Raw genomic sequence first — 24,417 nt, 5'->3', positions numbered from 1 at the left:
GAATGTTTAAGTATGTAATGAGAATAAAATTATAAAATGAATATTCCTTGCTTGATTTATATGCATGTTTTAAACATCAAATAAAGATTTCTTTCAGCTGTTACATGTGAATGTGGTTTCTTAGAAATATATGAAGGGTTAAATTTATATATTTTTGAATGATTTTAAATAAGTTTAAATTGTATTTTGAAATATATTTTATAAACATATTTCAAAATATAAAAAAACAGCCAAAAAATATATGTGTTAAAACACATTTCAAAATATATTATAAATATATTTTTTAAATATATTTTAAAATACATTTTGAAATATATTTCAAAATATACAAAAAATAGCCAAAAAATATATGTGCTAAAATATATTTTAAAATATATAAATATATTTTAAAATATATTTTAGCACATATATTTTTTGGCCATTTTTTGTATATTTTGAAATATATTTCAAAATGTATTTTAAAATATATTTTTTTACCGTATGGGAGTGGGAGAAGAGGGTTGCATTGACAATCCAACAAAATGGGCAGCACATTGAACACATTTTATAAGTGGTCAGAAACTTGTAAATAACTCATGAAAGAATAAAGTTACGTTGAAACCAAGCACACCATTGTTTTTCTTGTGACATTGCTAATAACTTTGATGTGTCACATGGCCCTCTTCCTATTGAAAAAACAAAAGTTGTATCCAAGATGGCCGACTTCTAAATGGCCACCATGGTCACCACCCATCTTGAGGAGTTTGCCCCCTCACACATACTAATGTGCCACAAACAGGACTTTAATATCACCAACCATTCCCATGTTATTACGGTGTATCCATATAAATGGCCCACCCTGTAGTACATGGTTGCATTACAGTCTTTATCATACATACAAGCCTGATACTTAATCATCAGGCTTTTAAATGTATGAAACTAAATGCTCATTATTCATCAGTCATGCATAACAACATATTGTGCTACATAAAATATAAGCTCATAATGATAACTCTATATTTTATTTAAGACATGAGTAAAAGATTTTTTGGGAGTAACAAAATTGACCCAGAAATGCTCCCAAATCTTCCCAATGTGGAAACCATTTCTTTTGAAACCAGCAGCTGGATAACAGATGAGTCAGTATGCAACCACTTCATACACATTTTTTCCCCTCAACCTTTTGTTAAAGTTGATCAGACTGTTTTTCAGGACTTCTTTTTATGCAGACTACTCTTGCGTGTGACATTTTAAATATGACTGCATTTGTCTGAAAACTCAGAATCAAATGATTGAATTAGAAATGAGCTCTCCTGGAGTTAAGAGGTTCATACATAGTATTAAATAATGACTATGGATTTTTTGCAAGAACTGAAGTACAGGTTGCTGAGTCATGGTTTCTGGCCAGCACTGACGACTACACGTCGGCTATTAGCTGACCTGGGGCTATCACTAACTGCTTTGGCATGGAAAAGGTTCCGATTAGATTGAATGTAGCTGAAATATGGGTTGGAGAATATAGAAGCTATAAGAGTGTATGCAAGGGTTTAATAGATAGTGAATGGGTGACTACATATAGTGCTTTATGCCATTTACTATGACTAAATATACAGAAAATGTCCATTTAAATTTTCTTGACAGCAATCAGCATCCAAACATTCAGCATCGTATTCAGGTGAAACATGAGCAAGAGAGAGAAAAACGGAAAAGAGACAAAACCAGGGTGGACAGATTATCAGATAGAGTTCCAAAGAGCCCATAAGTGTGGACTACAATTTGCCTACAACTCTTTCGAATAGGTGCACTGTTGACAAAACTATCGGTTACACCAATGTTCACATTCTCACTGAACCTGTATATGTGTGTTTATGAGAGTGTGCAAGGAAAACAGGGCCAGAGTTGTGTGTGTTGGAGTATATAGCATTCATTACAGTGGCACTACAGACAAACTGCTCCCTGGATAGACATTGATTTTCACCCAATGGATCTCACTGTTAGCAAACCTAATAGCTTGGTGGGTAATGGGTACATGTTATGAATGAGCCCCTGTGGGTTGGAGAGGAGAGGAGCGGAAAGAAGAGGAGAGGTTGTAAGACCTAAGGTATGGCCAAAATGTGAATGCACAAAGGGCAAGGTTGAAAATGGATGAAAAGAAATAACTAAGACATCACAGAGGATTTAAAAAATCCTGAATAGCAAACTACAAAGAGAATTCAGTAATGCCAAAAATGTCAACCCACCCAGCCTCCCCAAAAGCTGATTAATATAAACTATTGTATTTTTGATACATGAACATATTTCAGCCTCAAGGGAGTTCAACAATCATATCTTCTCATTAACATAGCAAAGATGCAGGGAGGTATAGACCAACATTTTTTGTTGTTGTTTTCTTTTGACTTGTTCCTACAATGTCATGTGTGAAACACCCTTCTCGTAACAACACAAAACCTTTTGCATCATAGGGAATAAAGCACCGTACCACCTATACATTACACATATTACAGATAGAGGAACTGTTCAGCTGTGGAAACCTATGCTATGAAGTTTACTGCAAACACTTTTTGTTCTGATATTAACGCCAAAGTCAGCAGAGAGTTGGTAACTTTTATGGACTATGTACTTCAACATTTGGAAACCCCACTCTGCAACTTTAGGTGGTCTGCCACTTAATGGCTAAGTTGCTATGGGTCCTAAATGCTTCCACTTTTCAAAAATACACTTGTACAGTAGTTAATCGCTGAATACCCAGGAGGGACAAATTTTTACAAAGTGTCTCGTTGCAACAGTGGCACCTATTACGACACCATTCTCAAATGCAGAGAGATCTTTAGAACAACCCATTCTTTTACTAATGTTTGTTAAGGGAGACTGCTTGCGTTAAGGTTATTATTCATTTAAGGACCTGTAAAAAATACTGCCCAAATAGGTGCGACTAAGATAGATAACACTGGGCACGACTGGCTTCTAGAAGGACCTTTGAGAACTTAACAAGAAAAAGGAAACACAAGACCAAGGGATGTGAATGAGGAAATGAAAATAAAGTTGAGTATATGAAAGACAGGGCACAGAAGTAGAACTTCATTTTAAAAAAGCAGTAGTGAAGATGAAAGAAAAATCAGAAGAGAAGAGAAGAGAAGAGAAGAGAAGAGAAGAGAAGAGAAGAGAAGAGAAGAGAAGACTAACAGAGGCAAAGCAAATAGATCAGATGTGAGTTGAAAGGGGAGTTGCTATTTACCATTACTGCTAATAGGTTTCAAAAGGAAGCAAGTCGTTAGCTAAATGGATGGGCCCTAAATGACACATTACCATGTTAAAGGCTGATTCCGCTCATTATTGGAGCTCTGATTCCTCCATGCATCACCAGTACTGTGTACAAGTGTGCGAGGCTACTAGTACACAGACCTGCTGTCTCAGCAAATACACCCACCTACACCCTGAGAAACTCAGCAGAGAGCATATGGAAACGGGGCATAATAAAAACATATATATCTGGTTAGAATTCTGCTCTCTCTGAGTCAGTATGTAAATCAGTGAAACCGAAACACAGGTTTGTGTGAAGTCATATAAAACCGTATCTGTCTTTGGTTGTTTGAGAAGAAAATATCAACTGGGAACCAGTGGTATTAGAATAAAACATAGGGTAACAAAAGAAAATATGACAGAATAGGATAGAGTACTTCAAAGCTCTCCTATTGCTTTCAGTCTGGGAACAGCTGCTGAGTGTGTGACACACACCAAAGGCGTGTCTGTTGAGAAACAGATGGATTTTTCCTGCATTAGACACACTATGTTTTAGAAAAAAAAAGACTGACAGGCACATCGGAAAAAAGCTCTATAAGTATGCATCCTTACAAGTGTGTCTATGATTTAATAATATTAAAATTAGCAATGGCTGTGATAAAGGGAAACAGCAAATAAACACATCTAATAATCTGTAATTATTGTGTATATGTGACTTAATACGCTCATTATAATGGCATGCTGATGTAATACATAAAAGGCACACTCACTTTAAAAACTGCCATTGAATGGCAAATTTGAAATTAGACCTGAACCTTAGAGAGCAATTAAACGATCCCATCATACCCTCTCAGATGTGCTTATACTGTTAAACCTGTGGTGGTCAAGATTCTCCAGCAGTTAAAATTGTGATTGAGTGTTGTAATCATGCCCACCCGCAACCTTCCACATTTCATTGGCTACCCTTCCACATTTCCCTGGGTGCTTTTTTGACAGTGGTGACGTGTTCTATTCAGTTGCTTGTTAAGCAAGAGCCTGCCAATAACTTTATGTAGGCCACCTGGAAATTAGCTTCAACATGGTTGCAACTTACCTTCAAAAGTTTATTCAATCTGATTTCAGACTGATGGAGAAAATAAGACTTATCTCAGCCTTTGAAAGCTTTTGACATCAAGGGGCAGACACAATGATCTAAAGCATAGAATACACAGTGAAGTGTGTTAAGATTGAGGACTGTTCCTCAAAAATGTGTGTTGTGTTTCCATTGCCAGTGTTTGTGCATGAGTGCACTGCATCTGTACCATGCTGAGTTACGACTTTGCACCAAACCACAAGGAAACTTGCATAAAATCCTGGAATAAGGATGACATACTTAAAGAAAAAATATTAATTGACATTATAATAAAGAGTACAACTCAAAAAATAATTAAGCTTGATATTATATCAACAACATTTGATAATTGTGTAAATATCTATGAGAAACAACCCTAAATTTTCTCTGTGACTTTTCCTGATGAGATGTTGGTCTCCATTACTTCAGAGTAAACGACTTTAGACACCAAACACGTAAAATTCATGCAAATATTTCAGGCATTAAAAATATTTTTGGAGCTCAGCTATTCTTAGTGCAGGACAAATTTGTGGCATTTATTCTTTCAGATCAAACTTAATTTCTTGGATGTGAATATGCAGATCTAACCAATCAGACCACTGGATTTGGCTACAAGTTCACTTGTAGCTCATAATGCACACTGTTATAGAATATATAGGAAAACAATGCTATTTTAACCCAAGACAGACAGCTAGATGCTGCTTCGTTTCAATCAGCTCTCTGAAATTATTTCTCTGCCTCCTCAGATGTGGTCCCAACTCTATGTACCAAAACGGTTGAAATAAAACCATGAAATTCTCCCCGCTACTACCTGCTCATGAGAATGGGGTGAACCCAGAATCTCAGTTTCTTCCTTTTCTTATTTAGAAACATCAGGACAAGCTCATCGTCAATTGTGAACAAATTTATCGCAAAATTGCAACACCTTCAGTGTGTATATATGCCACATGACATATCTGCATCTGAAAAATTCAGAATTTTGTGTGGGGTTTTTTCGCGTTGGTGTGTAAAAGCTTTTAGGAAAAGGTTGTTTGGTAATTCAGATTCACCTCTGGCTGTTTTCAAAACAATGACATGCCAGTTGCTTAGCTCACGGATAAGGTAGCTCAATTGTAGCAAAAATCATAATCAGGATTGTTTTTGATGAAATTAATAAGAAATACATTTAAAAATTGGACATAGTGGGGGACACAGAGTCGTCCTGCACCTCCACCAGCCAACTGTTGTGTAAGGCGACAATCAGAGTGGCTGAGAGAGATCCAGAGACAACGGTAGCTGCGAAAACCCTCAGTAATCCTTCCAGTGGTTGAAACAAAAAACTGTTAGTTTTAGGTCCTCTATATTGATCTAGTTACGAACATGTTGTTTTTGAGCTGTCCTGGTTGGAGCGGCACAAAACAGTGTGGAAGTTTGGGCTTTGAGGGAGAGACTGGAGTGCAATGCTGTAAAGATAAGGCATGTACTTGATTTAAGACAAAATAACAAGGCAAAAAAAAAAAAAAAGGTTTGTAGCAAAAATAAGCATTTAATCCCAATAAAATCAAGATCTGTTTATTTAAATAGCCCTAGTCAAGGCTTCACAATCAGATGTCAAGTGGCAGTATCCATCTCTTTATGCACTATGTGTTAAAATTTGTGTTTTAGGTAATACATTTGATCAGAACTCATTTTTATCAGGTAATTATACAATTTTGAGAAAGTGTTTGCAATAGCTGACTTGAAAATGAAAATCTAAATAAAGCAGGTGGATTTCTAACTGATTAGATAAAGAAACACGGGATTTGGCTTAAAATGGTAAATAAATTAATTAATAAAGCAATAAGCAGGGGGCAAAGAAGATCAAGACCCCTACAAGTCATACTAACAGAAGCCTTTGTTAACATGGCCTAGGCCAGCAGAGGACAATGAGCTGGTTGGGTTGCAAGAACAGAGCACAGGGCTCTCCTAGGAATAAATGTGCTAACAGACCACCCACCTCCCACCCACTGTCAGCACAAGCCTTGGGCTCAGCTGAGCGCTTAGGTTGACTTTTTCTTTACGGGGCAAACAAGGTCAGCAGAAGAAAAATAAAGTATGAGTCTTAGAGATGGTTAAAAAAAACACAGTCAAGGTTTAATGGGGAAAATGAGGATGCAAAGATGTATTTTAAAAAAAGCCTGCCTCTTATTGCTTTACTGCATCTGACATTTGCTCTTGATTTTAGGATACAATAAACAGATTAATACTTGACTGATGCCAGCAGGGGAATTTCCTCCAACAAGGAGAAGGTCAAAGGTCAAATTCAGCTAAAAAGCACCCTGGGTCCTGATTATTCATCTCTCTCTGTCGAAAATTACCAATCAATAATTAAACACAGAGCTGCAACAACTATTTAGTTCACCGGTCACCTTCTTTATATATATTTTTTAAAAAGGACAAAAGCTAACTTTCTTTCGCTGCTTTCTGGTATTTCATTGAATAACTACTTTTTAGTATTCCTGTAATTCTAAGCAGTTCATTTGTGAATCCAAATTAATGTCCATGCCAAATTTTAAACCTTCTCTGAAAGCATCCCGGAAATACTGGGTTCACAGGAATGGACTAAAGCAACAAAACAAGATTTGGTATTGCTTGTTTGCAACTTCTTTTTTATTCAAACTGGATAAGCAGCTGTGAAAAACATAAAAAACAAAGTCCATTACTTGATTTTGTTTCATTAGAAACTGACTAAAAGGAAATATAGTGCACTAGTCAGCCCAAATAGCGCAAAGTGAGACATGGATCACAATTGGAGGTGCTCCTAGTGGTTTCCTCAGTAGACATTTAAAGTTAAAATATAGATTTAGTTTATCTATACTCGGTTAAAACCAATCAGCCATTACAGTAATGTGTGTCAATTTTGGATGCAGGTAATTAAACAAATGTACAAATATAAAGGAAATGCCATGCCCTTTTAATTATGCCACCGGCCTGTGAGATTTTCACCAAGAACATTATTGATTCCTCCTGGCATCATCAAATTAAGTCTGTGTCACTTTTGCATTTCTGTGTTTGTTCTGGGCCTCAATACTTCCATGCCCCCTTAAGCCCAGCCATTAAATGATTTATTAGAAAAACTACTTAGCTCCATCTCTGCTAGCCCGAAAAGGAAATGACAGTGTGGAATATTTTACTTCATACCAGCCTTGACCAATCCCGAGCCCGCAGTCCCAAATCCCAGGTGTCACCAGTCTATTATTGCGGGGCTGCAGAGGTTATGGGCCCCCCGTCCACACACATGCCCACATACACACACAACCATTTTTCACATATTTCCATCTCATGTCAGATGTGAGCATTTGCTCTGCATTAGGCTCTCTGTGGATTTGCCTTGGACCATAATAATGGAAACACAAAAAAATATAATGGAAATGTGAAATTACATATAGAGTATGTTCCTTTCTGTGCACACATGTACACACACACACACACACACACACACACACACACACACACACACACACACACACACACACACACACACAATATTGATGAGAAAAGCAACTGGAATAATGGAAAAGCAAAAATTGTATACACAACACATACCTCTTTCTCCCTCCTTCACTCTGTGCCATCTGTATTTTTCACTCTCTTTGTCACACACCTACACACACATAGAGGTGTGTATAAATGTTAAATCCATAGCTAACCAGGCCAGTCTAATAGACCCTTATTCCTCTGATGCTTTATCAGCTCAATCACACAAACATTCAGCCCCAAAATAATGGCCTTTCTGTTTGCTGCCTCTTTCTGTGTGTGTGTGTGTGTGTGTGTGTGTGTGTGTGTGTGTGTGTGTGTGTGTGTGTGTGTGTGTGCGTGCGCGCACTTCTATCTAGGAGCTGTGCTGCACAGAATGTGTGCACTGCATACAGATCTGTCAGTAACGCCAGAAATGGCAATTGCTGGGTTGGGAAGCCCTAGACTTTTATTCATTCATTTACCCACCTGTCAGTCAAGCTGGCTGCACATATTTGAAATTAATTAAAAGTTACAAATGAAAAAAAAAAACTACTGATTATGAGTAGTGAAGGAACACATTAATAAAAATAGGTAAAGTCTAGGTAGTCTGTTTGCAGTGTCCAAACGGTGCAACTTTGTGTGTGTTCTTCTCTCCAAAGGGGAAAATAAATAGTAAAACGTTTTTATTAACAAGGGTTTTATTTCACCATATTGCGAGAGTCTCTACTGCATTTTAACTCATTTATGTTCATGTTAGTTTCTCTACTACAGTATCAGTGGGGAGGCAGGGAAAAGAAAAGGGTGTGTTGCTTGAATTGATGACTAAAAGTCAATCTAAACTACATGCAAAAGCTTCCTAAATTTTTTTAACTGATCTAAAACCATAGATGTATGGATGGATACAAGTCTGATGGCATGGAAGTGAAGGTGATGAAGTCAAAAATCCCTCATAAACTCCCTTGATAAACTCTACTTGATTCAGCAGCAAAGAATATATAAGGTAGGGATGTCACCAGAATGAATACTAATGAATGAATATCGTTCAGTGCCAAATTCTGAAAACATGCCAACACAGTACGTATACATACTGAGGAGAGTTTTTAAAAAAGTGCATACTTGGATACTAATTGATGCTAAAAATTACTATCAGATTAGATACTTGCTTACATCAGTGCCATTTTGTGCCAGCTGAGACCACTAGCAGCTGAACGCATGAACAGCAGCACAACAAACTTGGTAATTAATCTGGTCATTACGAAGAATTCAAGGTGTAATAAAAGCTCCCATTTCAACAACAGTTCAAAACAGTTATCATAAACATCAAGGTGGCTGGCACACACAATATAATTAGCAGTTTAACTATTAGCAACTACCAGTTTAGACATCTCTTATGTCTAAAACATGTTATTTTTATCTTAAAGTCTCTGATTGAAGCTGAGAAAAGTCTTGCAGAAACAAACAAGGCTGTAGTTAAATGCCTTTCGTATTTAGCTACAGACTTTTTCTAATCATTAGATTTTTCCTATCTTTATTTTAAACAAAAAAAATGGCAATTTTTTTTTCAGTGGTATCGATAATGGTATGGAGTCTTGAGTATTAGTAGCAAATTTGAAAATTCTAATCTTGTGACAATCCCAGTATGCAGCAAACTGTGCAGTTGTCTTCTGTATAAAATAACAGAAGAAAGACAAAAATCAAAACAAACAAGCAAACAAAAAAAGTCCCCATGACAACAGGAAATGTGCCTTCACCTAACAGGGGCGGATAGATGAGTGAATGAAAGGCTCTTGCTCCAAAAGCAGTCAACCTTGAGAAACAATTGTACAAAAAATTACTTTTCAGTCAAATAGTGTCCTTGGTAGTGATTTTTGATAAAGCAGAACATAAAAATATATAAATTTAAACAAAAAAATCAAAGAAAATGGGTGCCTTCAAAACAGAGATTGCCTATTTAACAGGTATCTGTCTTTGTCTCTTTGTCTTAGAGATTCACAGAAAGTAAAAACTGCATTCAAGCCATTTCGTAGGAGTGCTGAACAAATTGTGATTTAATTTGTTGAACTAATTACACCAACTCTCTGCAACCATGGAACTGATGATGGAAAGGTTCTATATATGCACCGAAATGCAGTTCTAATGCAGCCAGTAGATTCAATTCTTTAATACCGCTCCTTATTCGCCTTGATGCAAACTGAACTCTGGAGCTCAACCACAGCCATTTTGGGTATAGCTCTGGAATAATCTTAGATATCTCAACTTGGACCACACAAATGGCCTAGGTTACAATAATAAAAGGTCGAGGACGGTGACCCTTGCAGGTCAAAGTTCATGAATGTAAGAGGGTAGAGATTATTATGAACTTCATGACATAAAAGCTAGACAGCTAGACGGAGAAATAAAAAACAGATGGATCAACAAAAAGCCATATCCTCATGATGCAGTTGTATTTGTTTTTGTCACACACACACACATATTGTACCCAGATTTGGGACCATGTGTTGAACGGGGATGTTGTGGTTGAGGTAATTGGTCATTTCTAACAACCACTAAAAACAACTGGTATTGAGCAATGTGCGAGTTCAGAGAAACCCCAGTCTAACAAGCAGTCTGAGCTCAGACATTCCTACTCCTCAGTGGCCCACAGCAGACTTGCCAACTAAAGTGTAAAAATCCACTTTTGAAACATGATCTATAAAGCATTGCGATGTTGGTGGGAGTCTAGAACAAGGGGTTTTCTGTCGAGACTGAGTAGGCCTCTGAAATTATTCTGAGGAAAAAAATGTTTTACCAAAATGTGTCCTGAAAAACTCTGAGCTAAATCTCAATGTTATATTCTTGACCTAATTTTTCACAATTTTCTAGAAGACAAGAGGATTAAATCCTACTCTAAATTGCTATTTTTATCAGCCTTTATTTGTAATTAAAAAAACATCAAGATAAAAAAATTCCCTTGTTCCTCTCCATGAACACATACAGAAATGATTACTTCAATTGCTGGGGAAACATACACAAAATCAAGTAATTTCAAGTATTTTCTATAAAGATCACACAAATAAAAATAGGCAAAAACTATAAGTATGGCAGTTTATGTTCCCGTCAAGAATAAGAACCATGTTATGAAGCAACAAGGCAAGGAGACAAACAAAGAATCCAGACAAAAAAGTTAAAACATGTGTAAACCATGTGTCTGGTGTGCTCTACACAAGACATGCAAGCCATGGTTTCTTCTGTTGTGTGTCTATAAACAAGACTGTGGTTTGAAATTAAAAACAGGGCAAAAGTGTCTCAAAGTGCAATGCCATAAATGTAACAGGTCTGAAGTCAAAAAGCATTATCTTATCTTATCTTCACTCAGATGTCACTGCAATGGGTGACTGTACTCGTTTAGTAGTCATTCTGCTGGTGGTCCTTTTATAATTATAAAGAAGCTATTAGTGCAATGACATGAGTTGTTTTCCCTAAGCTTGTGGCTGTCCTTTTTCAGCATGCAAGGGTAGATTAGAAGACTTGTAGCCGTTTGCTGCCTGGAAGAATTGCAGCCTAGGGTTAGGGGTTGCTTTCATATGTTGCCTGTGGTACTTAAAAGAATAAATACCATTTGGTTTTCAGACTTTTTGTATTGAAAGGTATCAAAAGTTGGTTTAAGTGTCAGTTCACGTGACATCCCGGGATATAATGACATTATCTTGATGGTCAAGATTGTATACTGGTTGTGTGATTGTTGGGGTTTCTTTCTAATACTGTAAGGTACCTTAGAATTTACCTTACAATATGAAGCGTCTATTGTTGTGAAATAAGCAATATAAATAAAATTGAATGAATTGAACTGAAATGAATTGGTTGTGAGAGCAGGTAATACTTTTTCTACAGACTTCTTTGTTGTTTTTCTTTTTTTCAGTTTTTGGTTCATCTTATTTATGGCTTATTCTTTGGTTAGGTGTGTTGTGAGATTTTGATTTGCATTTTTCAGCAATACTATCCCTTGTTTCAGTCTTAATACACACCATATTTAGTGCAAGTTCAATGTGTGCAATATGCCTTGCTCACAATAGGCCTGAAACCATGTCATCAATTTCTTTCTTCAGGTTGTTACTATTCTAGATATAAACACTTTTATTTACTTTTTAAACTGCAGAAAAATCTAACATCTCAATTCCTCTAAAGGTTGTCTTTATTGAACTTAATATATGCATTATTTGTTGGCCTAATCTTTAAAATTAGGCAATTAATAAAAATGTACAACAGAAGAATACTAGAGCTAGAGATAGAAGTAAATTTGAACATGGATCTGCAAATCCTGCTTTAACCTTTAGAAATACCAGGAAATACCATATTTGGAATTCCCAGGATCACTCTGATTGATCCTAGGGAAAATGAATAAATTTGGCAAGAATTCCCTGGAAACACAGGGATGTCAAATTTTTGTACTCAACTAGACATGAGCAAAAGATTTTCAAGTTTATTTTGACTTCATCTAAAAGATGTGCCTTGAATATAACTCAGGAGACATAATATCCACACATTTGATCTTTACAATAGGATTATTTTTTGTGTAGCTACAGCACAAACTTGATTAAGAAACTATTTTGGTATAACTCAATGCTACAGCTTCATGACCTAGATAAAATGTAAAGACAGCTTAAAGGAAGAGCCTGGACCCAAATCAACAAGCACAGCACTAGTTCTCAAACTTTAACTCAGAAGGAAAAAAACTTACACAAACCAAATTCAACAAGCTAAAAAAATCCAAAATAAAGCCTCGGGGTGTCTGTCTTGCTTTATGGCTGTCTTTCAACTGCCTGTGTCAGGCAGATTTCTCCTGTAAAAGACATCTTGCTCTCACTGTGTTCACTGTGGATAAAGAGGTTCTGAACTCAACTGATTTGAGTTGGAACAAAACAATAAGACCTCCAGAAACCAGCAGTGAGGGAGTAGCTAGACAAACAAACTGAGGGCAGACATTGCGCTCAGCTATGCCCACAGAGGTTGTCAACAGTACTCCTACAGAGGATGAAAGGAAGACACCCAAAAGGACGTGGAAGAAAAGTTAAGGGTGGAAATGTAGAAGGAGGAAGAGAGGTGCGAGGATATGAAATGTAGAAACTCCAGAATGCTTAAAGTAATGTGCAAAAACTACACATCACCAGTGTACCTTTAAAAATTTAGACAGATATTTTGATCTAAAATTATAAAATGTAGACATTTTCAAAAAAATTACTGATTATTGCTGACTAGATACAAGCATAGAGATAGAAGAAGTGATAAAACAAAAAAAACAAAAAAAGAACATATTGAAAAAAAATAGTCTGGGAGAGAAGCAATCAAGCAGCCAATGAATGAAAGGAGAGATGGAAAGAAAAAGCGGAGGTGGACAGGAAGGAAAGAGGAGTATGAGTAGAGGAGGAAGGGGGGGGGGGGGGGGGCGCCTGTGTGCATTTCTGCAAAGTAGGTGTGTGTGTGTGTGTGTGTGTGTGTGTGTGTGTGTGTGTGTGTGTGTGTGTGTGTGTGTGTGTGTGTAGGGGGCTCATTATTGACACCATGTGTTACCACAGGAACCTCCTTGGAAAAATATAAGCACACAGAAAGATCAGAGAGCAAGAGAGAGATGAGAGACTGACATAGAGAGATAAAAAAAAAAAAAAACAGAGGTCATTCCAAAACCTTTGCAGCTGCAGATGTGTGTGTTTATGTGTGTAAGGGTCAGCAGCCTCTGGTTTTGTAGCAGTGTATCTGTATGTCAAACATGCTGTGTTTTTGCCACAAGTTCATAACATCAAATCCCCTAGCATGCATACATGGATTTGACTGTCTGTTTCACTAACCTTCTATCCAACGCAGACATTTATGCATCAATATTTGAATGCACATTGTCTATTCAGTTGATAGGAATTTGAGAATCAGAAGAGTTTGGCTTCTTTAAAAAGAAAAAACAATTGAAATAGGTACAACATTTCCTATTTTGAGGAAGATTATTTAGATAGTGTTTAATGTAAAATGGAAAAGATAACTCTAAGTATCATGAACACTCCTTGTTGAATGTTACCCCAGGAAGAGTGCACTGTTTCTTTTTGTGGCATGCGCATTGCGTGAAGTCCCACCCCATTATAAAAAGCTTGATCACCATGTTTCTGAATTACTGCTGTACCATGTGTGAAAACATTACACTCAACTGTCATTTTCTTTTACATTTTTGGACTTTTTATAAACCAAATAAAACTGGTTAGCTAAAGGAATAATATTACTCCACAGTGTAAACACTGAGTGAGTTGCATTTATTATAACCTTTACTTATTTGACTTGGAATTAAAGCTGAAAAAAACGGCATAACAAATTATGGTTCCTGCACACCTTTAGCTGTTTCCAGTACTATGTTTAATAGTTATGATGATTTTACTGTAAAACCCCCAATGAGTAACCCATTTTGTGCTCTTTACTCTTCAAGATAAGCTACCTGATAGGTTGAAAGATTTTTTCTACTGGAGAGCAATTTTACCCACACAGCAGCATTTGATGTGTCAAAATACCAAAAAAAGGTTAGAGGAATGAAAGATGGGTAATTTGGGTAGTTATTTCTGCAATGCCCCTCTAAAATGTAAGTTGAAGTACTGGTATTACTACTTCACAAAACACTTTTTCTATTTTGACGCCTCTCAATGTGGGAAGTCGGTGCTATTAGAAGAATGTACTTGTATTAATTTCCATTATTTTCCATGTATTCCTTGCTGCAGACACACTTGGTTATAGCGCAGCTCAGTGTAACCTAAATAAGTAATGTATTCAAAACAGTGGTAGGGGTTGCATTCCTAAAAACGTTGTCATCCAGTATTTTACAGTTTTTACAGTGTGTTGCGTCCTACAAATCTATGTCACAGTCTAGTTTATTTTTTAGGCACATTAAGCAGTCTGAGTGCTGCAGTTACTGCATACACACACACACACCACACACTTACCAATTCATCAGCACATGCCCTGTTTGTTTCTGTGTCTAAGCCCACCACAGAATGGAGCTGGGCAGAGTAGCTATTGTGTCCCTGGTAGAATTAACTATTGATTTTCTCCTCAGCATTATCAATGCTGTTCTGACAACAAAACAGCAAAGAAACACTCACACACATGGGCATACACACACATGCACAGACCTAGATTTTTTTTTCTGTGGAAGATGCGCTTTTTAGGAGGCGGCAAAGCCCCACGGGGAAGAGCACAAGTCAAATATTAAAATCCTGCTGTAATAAGCATCGAACACATTCACAAACAATGATGCACACAAATAATCAAATATGCAAAGCTAACTGAATCAAATCTTCTGACAACCATATCACACGTGCATTAGTGGAGACAATGTCCCGCGTGTTTATGTATCACATCTTTATGCATTACTTCTAAAATAAGAAAAATGGAGCATTTGTAAAGGTCTAAAGTTCAGTGAATGAATTACGAGTGCCTCAAAAGTAATATGGGAATAATATGTGGAGTCGTTACTTACATAATTATTTCCAAAAAAAAGTCCTGTTAGTTTACTTTACTTTTAAGAGATAGCATGTATCACTTATCAATGAATCCATAGTGTGACCTACAGCACTGTGCAAACATTTTAGATTTCTAAATCCACAAAAGATTTGTTTTTCTACATGCTGTGTGCCTTTTACAATTGGTGGTAAGGCTGGCAAGTAAACTGATGAAAGTAATTAATGCAATGCATGGTGAATACAATATTAATAACACTCATTCCATCCAAGTTTGTTGACAGCCGGCATAAAAAGGCAATGATAATAATCATGAGAAATCTTCTGGAGTGGAGTTACAGCCACATCAGGGTAGATTGACAACAACAGTGAAAAAGTACAAGGAGGCATGGCACATGTACAAACCTTTGAGTTACTGCTGCTACTGCCATGTACACCAGCATACGAGGAGTAAGATAAAAGAGAAAGTGGCAACAGAAAATGTTAAAGACAAGTAAAGAGACAGCATTACCAACAAAGACACTCCAGTGAATATAGCTCTAGGCCCAAAAGACAAGGACACTGTTGAAAAGAAGGGTCAAAGAAATACAGTGTTGTGGAGATATTTTGGCTTTTTAAAGTCTGGCAAGAAAGAAAGTTGCACGCACTGCAGATTATGGTAAAAACAATGCTTTCACGTTATTTCTGAAGCATTTCCATCCTTTGGAGCACAAACAATGTTTACAAGACTTTACAGTTCCAGATCCAAGCAAGTGCTGGTGGTCCCCCTAAAACAACAATTGGGATATCTGCACAACAACAAACCATAGTGTCCACTTTCTCCAGTTCAATACCTTAGTACAAAAAAATAAAACAAACAAAACAAAACAAAGAGAGATATAGTGGTATCAAAGATGTAACAGTCTACCTTAGTGCAAAACAGATGACACCAGTAAGCACAGTCAAAAATATAAGATTTAACTGAGTTATTACAGTAGCAGTGAACACTGGCCATAAACATTTCTCTTAGATGGCAGTTCCTCAGTTATAGAAAAAGTATAGAGAATCTACTAAAAATGAGCCGCAAAGTGCTATATGCTCTGCTACTAGGGCTGCCATAAACGATTATTTTGATAGTCGACTAGTCACCGATTATTTTTGCGATTAGTCGACTAATCAGATCATGCATCCATTGGACGTAAAACGTACAGCTTATTGCACCAGCAGCATCTGCTCTTATATAACTATCATTAGCTTACAGCTTTAAGTGTTTAAGGTATGTGCTAACTAAAAATAAAGACAAGATGATAGTTTATTAAATTTTAATGAAATTTGCAGATTGTTTCGGTGAAGTTTAATAAACTCCTTGCTATCTAAAATATAACGGGACACCGGAGTATATTCTCGAGCATCTCACACTTCTGATAATCAGTTGTCTGCTTGACGTTTATTCAGCTGTGTAAAAACTATAACTTTAATCTCAGGCAAACCGGTTTACTCAGGAACAAATAAAATACTAAAAAAAGCCAAACAATAACATTTTTAAGTTATCTAAGTGACTTATGTATGTTTAACCTAAGTAGCGAAAGATGGCGGTGGGATTGAAAACGATTTGCCGGGAGTCCGGTGTTCTCACGGGCTCTAGTGAGCCTTGCCCCTAGCAGACGTCTCCGAAAACGTCGGAGCGCTTTTGAAAATATGTGGTGTCTTGATAAACTGAGCAGATATTTGAAGTTTACACAGCTACATTCTCGCCTGAAAATACGTTAAACGTTTATTTTGTGACCCAGAAAGAATAATAAGAGTAATATTAAAACTAACTAGCTGCCGCCATTGTTGGAAACTGAGCTGGGCTGCGCTATGAATTCTGGGACAGAGCTACTTCTTCTTCTTCGGGGTTTAACGGCAGCTGGCATCCTTGTACATGCAGTGCTGCCATCTTCTGTTTCAGTCCGTTATTACACTCTTAAATCCTACTACTTATTCCTGCGGCTTTTGTGGTCTTACAAAGCTTCAAACGACGCGTCGACTATTAAATCAGTCGTCGACGATTTTGATAGTCGACGTAATCGTGACTAGTCGACTAATCGTGGCAGCCCTATCTGCTACCACATTGGATTTGCGGTCAAGTCGGACATCAGAACCACATATAAGACCCAATGTCCAATTCACTGTCCAACATTGGAATCTGGAAAGTAAATGTATTCGAGCTGTGTTGGCAAAGCCATTGTTTTAGGACTGAAGTCTTCATCACAACAGACACTGGGATAAGGACAGTGAACGCCACATCAGCAATTAAATCAGCAATCAACCTTATGATTGCTCACTTAGTAGTAAAAAGTCATCTTTAAGCTTGTTTGACATAGTGAATTTAATTCATCTCATGATATATTTTAATATCGATTGGTATGGAGAAAAAAGAACGCCCTAACTTTTCGTGTTCTGTTAAAGGCAAAAGGTGGTCACACACAGGCTATTAGTTTTATTTAACTGTACAAGCGCGAGAATAAACTAATTCACATTTAAAACTTTCAGTCTGTGCATTTAACTGTGTCTCTCTTCTCCTGCAGCTTCCAACTCTCTTCCACTTATTGATTGGAGGCATCCAGCTATGTTCCAACTTAGCACCTGCCTAAATTTAGCACTCAGACTCCTCCGAAGCACACAGAAACACAAACACCTGTTAGCGGAAATGTGATCTATGTCTTTGGCACAATGTCATTTATTAATTCTTGGCTATGGTGTCACAAGACATGAGTTGTTGTTGTAGCGGTGGTGAAGTGGAGGGAGGCCTGATGATTGGTTAGGATGAACAAGAAATGTGAACTTTGGTAAGTGTAGTTGTTCCAATGTACAAAAACTCGCACGAGAAACACAGTGATTTCTCTTGTGTTACACTATTCCTGTCAAAAGTTAGAAGAAATTGTAGAAAAGACAATTAAAAGTATAACATGTAATTGCAAGTTGTATAAAGCAAAAGGACATATGTGTCTACATTCTGCATGCATCTACAGCTTTTTATGACAGCACTTCCTAAACCCAAGCAAACCTTTCTGAATCATTCATATCTTCCTGCCTATTCTCCTTTTATTCTTCCTTGTCCCTATCTTTCCTTCCTTTCTTCACTCCCTCTACCTTTATTTTCTAGGACACATTGATTATATTCACTGAATTTAGGTACCAGGCTGAGAAAAAGTGAGCTTCCCCCTCCTGTGTATACCATCAAATCCATTCAGCTAAGCTCGGCTGCTCTCACATTAACATAGCAGAGTGAGATCAACATATTTTAGAAACGTTATAACGTTGGGATGAATTCACCTCATAAAAATGTTGATTTCTCTGATGAGCAGAAAAACCCATTCTGGATTCACATCGCCTTCATTGCGGCGCCTCTGGTGAGTTCACATCTCATCGCATTTGGCCCAGCTTGGTTAAATCCACATTACCATAAACTTATAAACACATCTGTAGTTGCTATGAAGAGACTTTTTTTATCAGCAAATTAACTACTTGTTATATTTTTTGAAATGGATCCTGCCAAGGAGAAAATATATCACAGGATTAGTCTGCACCTTTAATTACACTTAAAGTGTGATAAACATCAACAGGGAAATCAATCAGTTTTCTCACTCTTCCTTACATTTTTGCATCTTGTCTAAGAGGCAGCATGAGGTTTCTGCAGGACAGTAGATTATGAGTAAGTCACATGAATTCACTGAATACAAATGCTGATTTCTCAGTTGGTTTACAAGCCTTGTCTGGATTCAATCCACACTAGTGTCTCTAGTGACTATACTTGACATCTATTCATGCAAATAAGGCTGGTAATACTCACATTAATACACACATAACTCCAACAAGTTAACTTTCTGGCAACTTCTCAGAACTTTTACATTTTTTTCCCCAGTGACAGCCACATATTCTTGACATTTTGCTATCTTTTATCAATACAGTTGTTTGGTTTGGTGCCAGAGTCCCATGCATCATACTGGCTCTCATCTGATAGAAAGTCAGAGTTTAAAACTTATATTGCAAGAAGACTCATGCTAAGTTATAAGAGTATATGAAATCAAGGAATGTGCAGGAGCAAAATAATTCATAAGCATCCACCAACACTAATTTTCCACATATTAAAACCACTGACAGGTCAAGGGAACAACATTGATCATGTGGTTACAATGCAGTGGTTCACTGGGAAACTTTTGGCCCTGGCATCCAAGCAGATGTTGCTTTGATATATACTAGATCCTAAAACATTACTGCATACCAAGCACCCACTACCCACCCTCCACCAGCACCGCCCCAACCCAAAACAGGTACTCTGCAATGACAGCAAGAAATGCACCCTGGTACAAAGCTGTAAAATGCTCAGGAATGGCTCAAGGAACACAAAAGCTGAGACGGCCTTAAAACTCTTCCAATCTGATAAAGTATCTATTGAATAGGCCAGATCAAGCGAGATCCATGGATCCACTATTAACGTCAGGGTAAAACACATCACCAAGCAACCCTGGAGGTCCCGTGTTCATGTCCCAGTTGCTCAGAGATGTTTTAGTGGAAAGAGCGGACCCAGTTACATACCCCTACCTGTCAGTATACCCTGGCAAACTCTGGCCACTAGAGAAAAATAAGTATTCTCAAAGTGATTAGTGAGTGTTTGCTGGAGATTTGTTGCATGTCACCTGGTGAAATCGGTTGCAAAGAGCGTGCGACACCAAAAACCTTGTGATTCCTGCTGGTCAATAGCAGATTGGCATGGTCACCTGAAGTTTGCATGGAAAACCAACCAACTTGTCTGCAAACACTTGTCAGCTACTCACTGAGCTACAGCGAAACTTGTAAACGTGCACCCCAAACTTCAAAGTAAAAGTTGTACCCTACCAGTACAACCAATTCATTTCAAATGGTGCACTTTTACTTTGAAGGCAAACAGTCTCCGTTTCCAGTTTGCGCTGCAGTTCTCACAGTTTCACTGCTACTTGATGAGTATTTGGCAACTGCAAACAAGACACTGTCTTACATGCAAATTACAGGCGACCACAGCAATCTGTTAATAATCAAGGGAATCACAAGGCAGTTTTTGTTGCAAGGCCATATAGCTCTTGGCAGCCAATTTCACCTAGTAACTGCCAGCAGCCTCCAGCAACCACTCAGGGAATATAATTTTTTTAGAAGCAACGAGTGGTTTCCAGCAGGTCGCCGACCAGTCTCTAGGTCTGTGGCCTTAAACCACAGACCTATTTTTCATGTTTTGGCTGACCAGTGCATACTGTTTTTGCTAATAGCAATGTATTGGCATTAGTACTCAACATAATGTTCAATGATTATCACTTGCCAAAAACTCAGTGTTTTCTCATCAATCTGTTGATCTTTTTTCATTATTTCAATCACTCCATATAATATTAGCAAATAATGGTGGCTGTGAGACCCCGATTTCACGTTGTCTCAAGAAATTTCAACAAGCAAAGATAATAAATCAACAGTGAATCCAAGTTAAAGTTTAAGGGGGAAAAATACCCCCAAGTGTTTAACACTCAAAAGTCAATGCTGAGGCAACTGAGAGAAACAAACAAACACAAAAAATCCTCAGATTCAAATATTGATAGCTCATTATCGATGAAGAGAAATGTAGAGCATCACATTTTCCAGCTCACCCTCCCAACTTCAAACCAGTGAGAACAGCACAGACAAATCCTTTCATATGCCCTCAAAGCTGCGCAAAGATTTTTTTCTTCAGATACAAGAATCAGGAGAATACATCAGTTAAAACGAATCAACTTTATTTATGTTCCACACTGACGCTGAAAAGTCTGGTGTATTCTGCACCAGACTCTCCAGGAAATGTACTTGAACTTCCACTATGACCAAAAAATACCCATTATTTCCTGATCAACAAAAATGATCTCAGTTCTACCCTCTTACAGGCACAAAATAAATACTGGAGAATGACAAATCTTTCTTTTCCAGTCAAGCTGTTGTTGTTTAGTTGCTAATGTAGATTGGTTTCCTTGCTGAACATCTATACTTCAACCTCATCCTCTGTCTTATATCCTCTGAACCTTCTGTCTACCTGTTTCATCAGTCCACTCTCTATTACTCTTCTAGTTCTTAACAACTCTTAAACAGATCCCCCTTCCTCTCTCTTTCAGCTTGCCTCCTCCTTCTCTTCTCTTTCTGATTATCTCCTAGTGTCTCTCTGAGCTCTGTCGCTGATAGAGAGCATGCCTGGTTGACACGCCTGGTAATGAGGCTTCTTAGGCAGATGGCCTCTTCCACCCTCTTCAGCTCACTCTTTTTCCATCTCTCGCACACAAACAATATACAGAAACACATACATCCTGATGGCAGTCCCCATCCTCTTCTCTGCAGGAGGTCTAGAGCACTCCAGGTTTAAAGACTAGTTGGAGATGTTTTGAAGAGGATAAATAGAAAAAAGCATGACTGGCAATACATTTGCTTCATCTTTCAAGCAACAGTCACCATCACCTCATACTGAAAAAAACATGCACATGCAAAGAACTTCTGCACGCACTCATGTTCAAACACCTGACTGATCAGCTCCATGCACAGGATGCAACTATTTCATCTTTTCCAATCCAGTTTTAATGCATTTTGTGGATATGTGAGATAATTTGCTTAACAACTCTTAGAAGCAATGCTTGCATGAATATTTTGACTCTTCTTGTGCACCATGTTATGTTGGTTTTGTCTCAGCTGTCAATCCCCATCTCTGCTCAAGGCTTCGTTGCTCATTTTTCATTGTTGACTGTGTCAGGGCCCTAACACACACACACACACACACACACACACACACACACACACACACATTAAATGAATTAATCTTTCATAGCCTTGCACACATACCAAGTAAAAAAGAGCAGTATTTCTTTCTCGAGTGCATTTCAGGGCACTTCTAATGGTAGATCATCTAAAATTTAAAAAATTGAATTCTTACTTCTATTAGACATTTTTTTTCAGTTGGTGTCCACAGATGCAGATTGTTTAGTTTTTTGTTTGTTTAAAAAATGTTAGGATCAGTTTCCTATTATTTAGGACAATCATTATACCACCAAAAATGTTCAAAAATGAGTGGTAAGTGTATTTTTTTTTAGTTCTGTATTAAGAGCATTGGTTCTGCAAACACATAATGTTTTAAAACGATTTAGAGATGATTTTTCCAACCGTAAGGTTGTAATGGTATTCAATTAATCTCTGTTATATTGGGTTTTCTGACCAAATATATTAAAGTCATACTGCAAAATCAATATATGAAATAAAAACTAGCATGGCTTTTTAGTACATTCATTCATTTTTTTTAAGGAAGTGAAAATTAGAATTAGAAAAAAGTAGGACATAAACCGCAGTCTCCTGGGTGAAAGCGCTACTAGCCTTACATCTGATCCAGACTTTGTCAATGTTTTCTATGAGATCCCAGTGGCTTTGACCAAACAGTACTATGTTTTGCCACTGAAGTGTGAACAAGTAAACTAGAAACTGCTGGTTTTCCCAGGTGAGGTCAACCGGCCCTGCCTAATGCTGTAACTTGCTAAGAGCCCTTACAGCTGGGGATGGAGGTGAGTTACAGAATAGAAAAAAAAGAAGAAAAGAGACATTACTTTTAATAGTGCACATATGTTACGCGTCGATACTGATGCGTAGGTCTTGTATTTGTGTGCTTAGATGTAAATGTGTCACTTTGTGCATCTACAAAGTATTGCCTATATACACACTGCCTATATTTACAGTGACAGGAGATCAAAGAAATATGACTTTTGATTGAAAATAAATAAATAAGTTTCTGATGATGTTGCAGTAGGTGGAACATAAACTTTATGAAAGAAAAAGAAGGACTCTATACTGGGAAGGCTGTATTTTGTGAAACTCAGTGACATGGACTAGATCATCATAAACTCAGTGTATGCTGTTTTGCAGCAGTAACTGCAAAAGAGCAAGCCAAGTGACATCTGTCTAACACATAACAGTACAGCTAAGCCAGGGTCAATTATGTTTAAGATCAAGCACTTAATTTGATTTATGAGGCTAAAAATAATACGAAATCCATCAGTAAGTCTCTGACCCATTAAACTTGTGTTTCTCTCCTTTTTTTTCAGTATCAGATTCAAGAGACGAAGCGGGCATAAATCCCACCATAAACATCTTTTCATCAAGTGCTAGTATTAACTTAGGGCTACAGCAGACGGCTGTGCTCATTGACAAACGTGTTTAAATAGGCTTTGAATGATTTTCACATACTTTTCCCTCCCTTTTGTTAATTGAAAACAAAGTAAAACTACAGCCAGTAAAGGCAGGCTTCTTCGCAACTAAACCGACACAAAATATACTGAACTGATAGCCGGAAGCTAAAAGGTGTAGCTAATTACTGACTGACTGGTTCATTAATGGACACGCTGAAACAGCCACAGCCGAATGAGCTCTGGGGGTTCTGTGTAAAGAACTCCAGCAGAGAGCGCCGGGTATCGGCGTATCGATTATCTATCAGTCTCTGATGACTTACCTCTCTGCTGCGCTTGGCAATGTTGCCATAGCAACGCGGTCGTAAGTACGAGCAGAAGCAACTTCATTTTGTCCTGTCTGAGTTGCTATGGTGTAGCCTGCCGCGCGCGCGATGTGGGGTCCGCGGCGTCCTCTCGCGCGGCAAAATGTTGAGTTGAACGCCAGAAAAGTTTCAACAGAAGTTGATCCAAACTCTCTCTTCTTCTTCTCCTCCTCCTCCTCTTCCTCTCGTTTCTCCTCCTCTCTAAAAGTTGTGGCGGGGGCAAGGGTGGGGGAGATGGGAATGGAATATGAAACCTTCCTAGGGAGATACAGGTGAAAAAAACAATAACACTACATCCAAATGAGCGGTCTTGTAACCAAAATGTGTTCTTCAAAACAAGAACACTCAGACAGATGCAACAAAGCCAGTGAAGTGTTGCATCAGTTCTGAGAAGAGGAGAAGCAGAGGGAAAAGTTTGAAAAGTAGTGGTTCACAGACAGTATCAGAAAAGCCAGAAGTTCTGGTCCACACGTGTCCAGATGTGCACTACTGTTCTATGGCTCCTCCTGCTGCCCCATAGAACTTACCACACTCTGGGGCAAAACAACATTAAATCACAGATAAACTGGAGAGACTTTAGATAAGGGAAAGCCATGCACTGTTATCAG

The 24,417-nt window shown here is 37.7% G+C and overlaps 1 protein-coding gene across 3 annotated transcripts in view; it reads right to left on the bottom strand.

Moving 5' to 3' along the window:
- lama2 (laminin, alpha 2) overlaps window positions 1-23,982 on the bottom strand; it is a 215,613-nt gene extending 191,631 nt beyond the window's left edge. For all 3 annotated transcript variants that reach the window (XM_063495049.1, XM_063495053.1, XM_063495052.1), the window contains exon 1: window positions 23,768-23,982. In XM_063495049.1, coding sequence (XP_063351119.1) covers window positions 23,768-23,834 — 67 coding nt within the window. In that variant the 5' untranslated portion in view covers window positions 23,835-23,982. The remainder of the gene's footprint in view (window positions 1-23,767) is intronic.
- Between the last annotated feature and the right edge of the window lie 435 nt (window positions 23,983-24,417).

This window comes from Pelmatolapia mariae, linkage group LG15 (assembly GCF_036321145.2).
Source record: "Pelmatolapia mariae isolate MD_Pm_ZW linkage group LG15, Pm_UMD_F_2, whole genome shotgun sequence".
In the NCBI taxonomy this organism is placed as follows: domain Eukaryota; kingdom Metazoa; phylum Chordata; class Actinopteri; order Cichliformes; family Cichlidae; genus Pelmatolapia; species Pelmatolapia mariae.
This window is presented reverse-complemented; position numbering and strand designations above follow the sequence as displayed.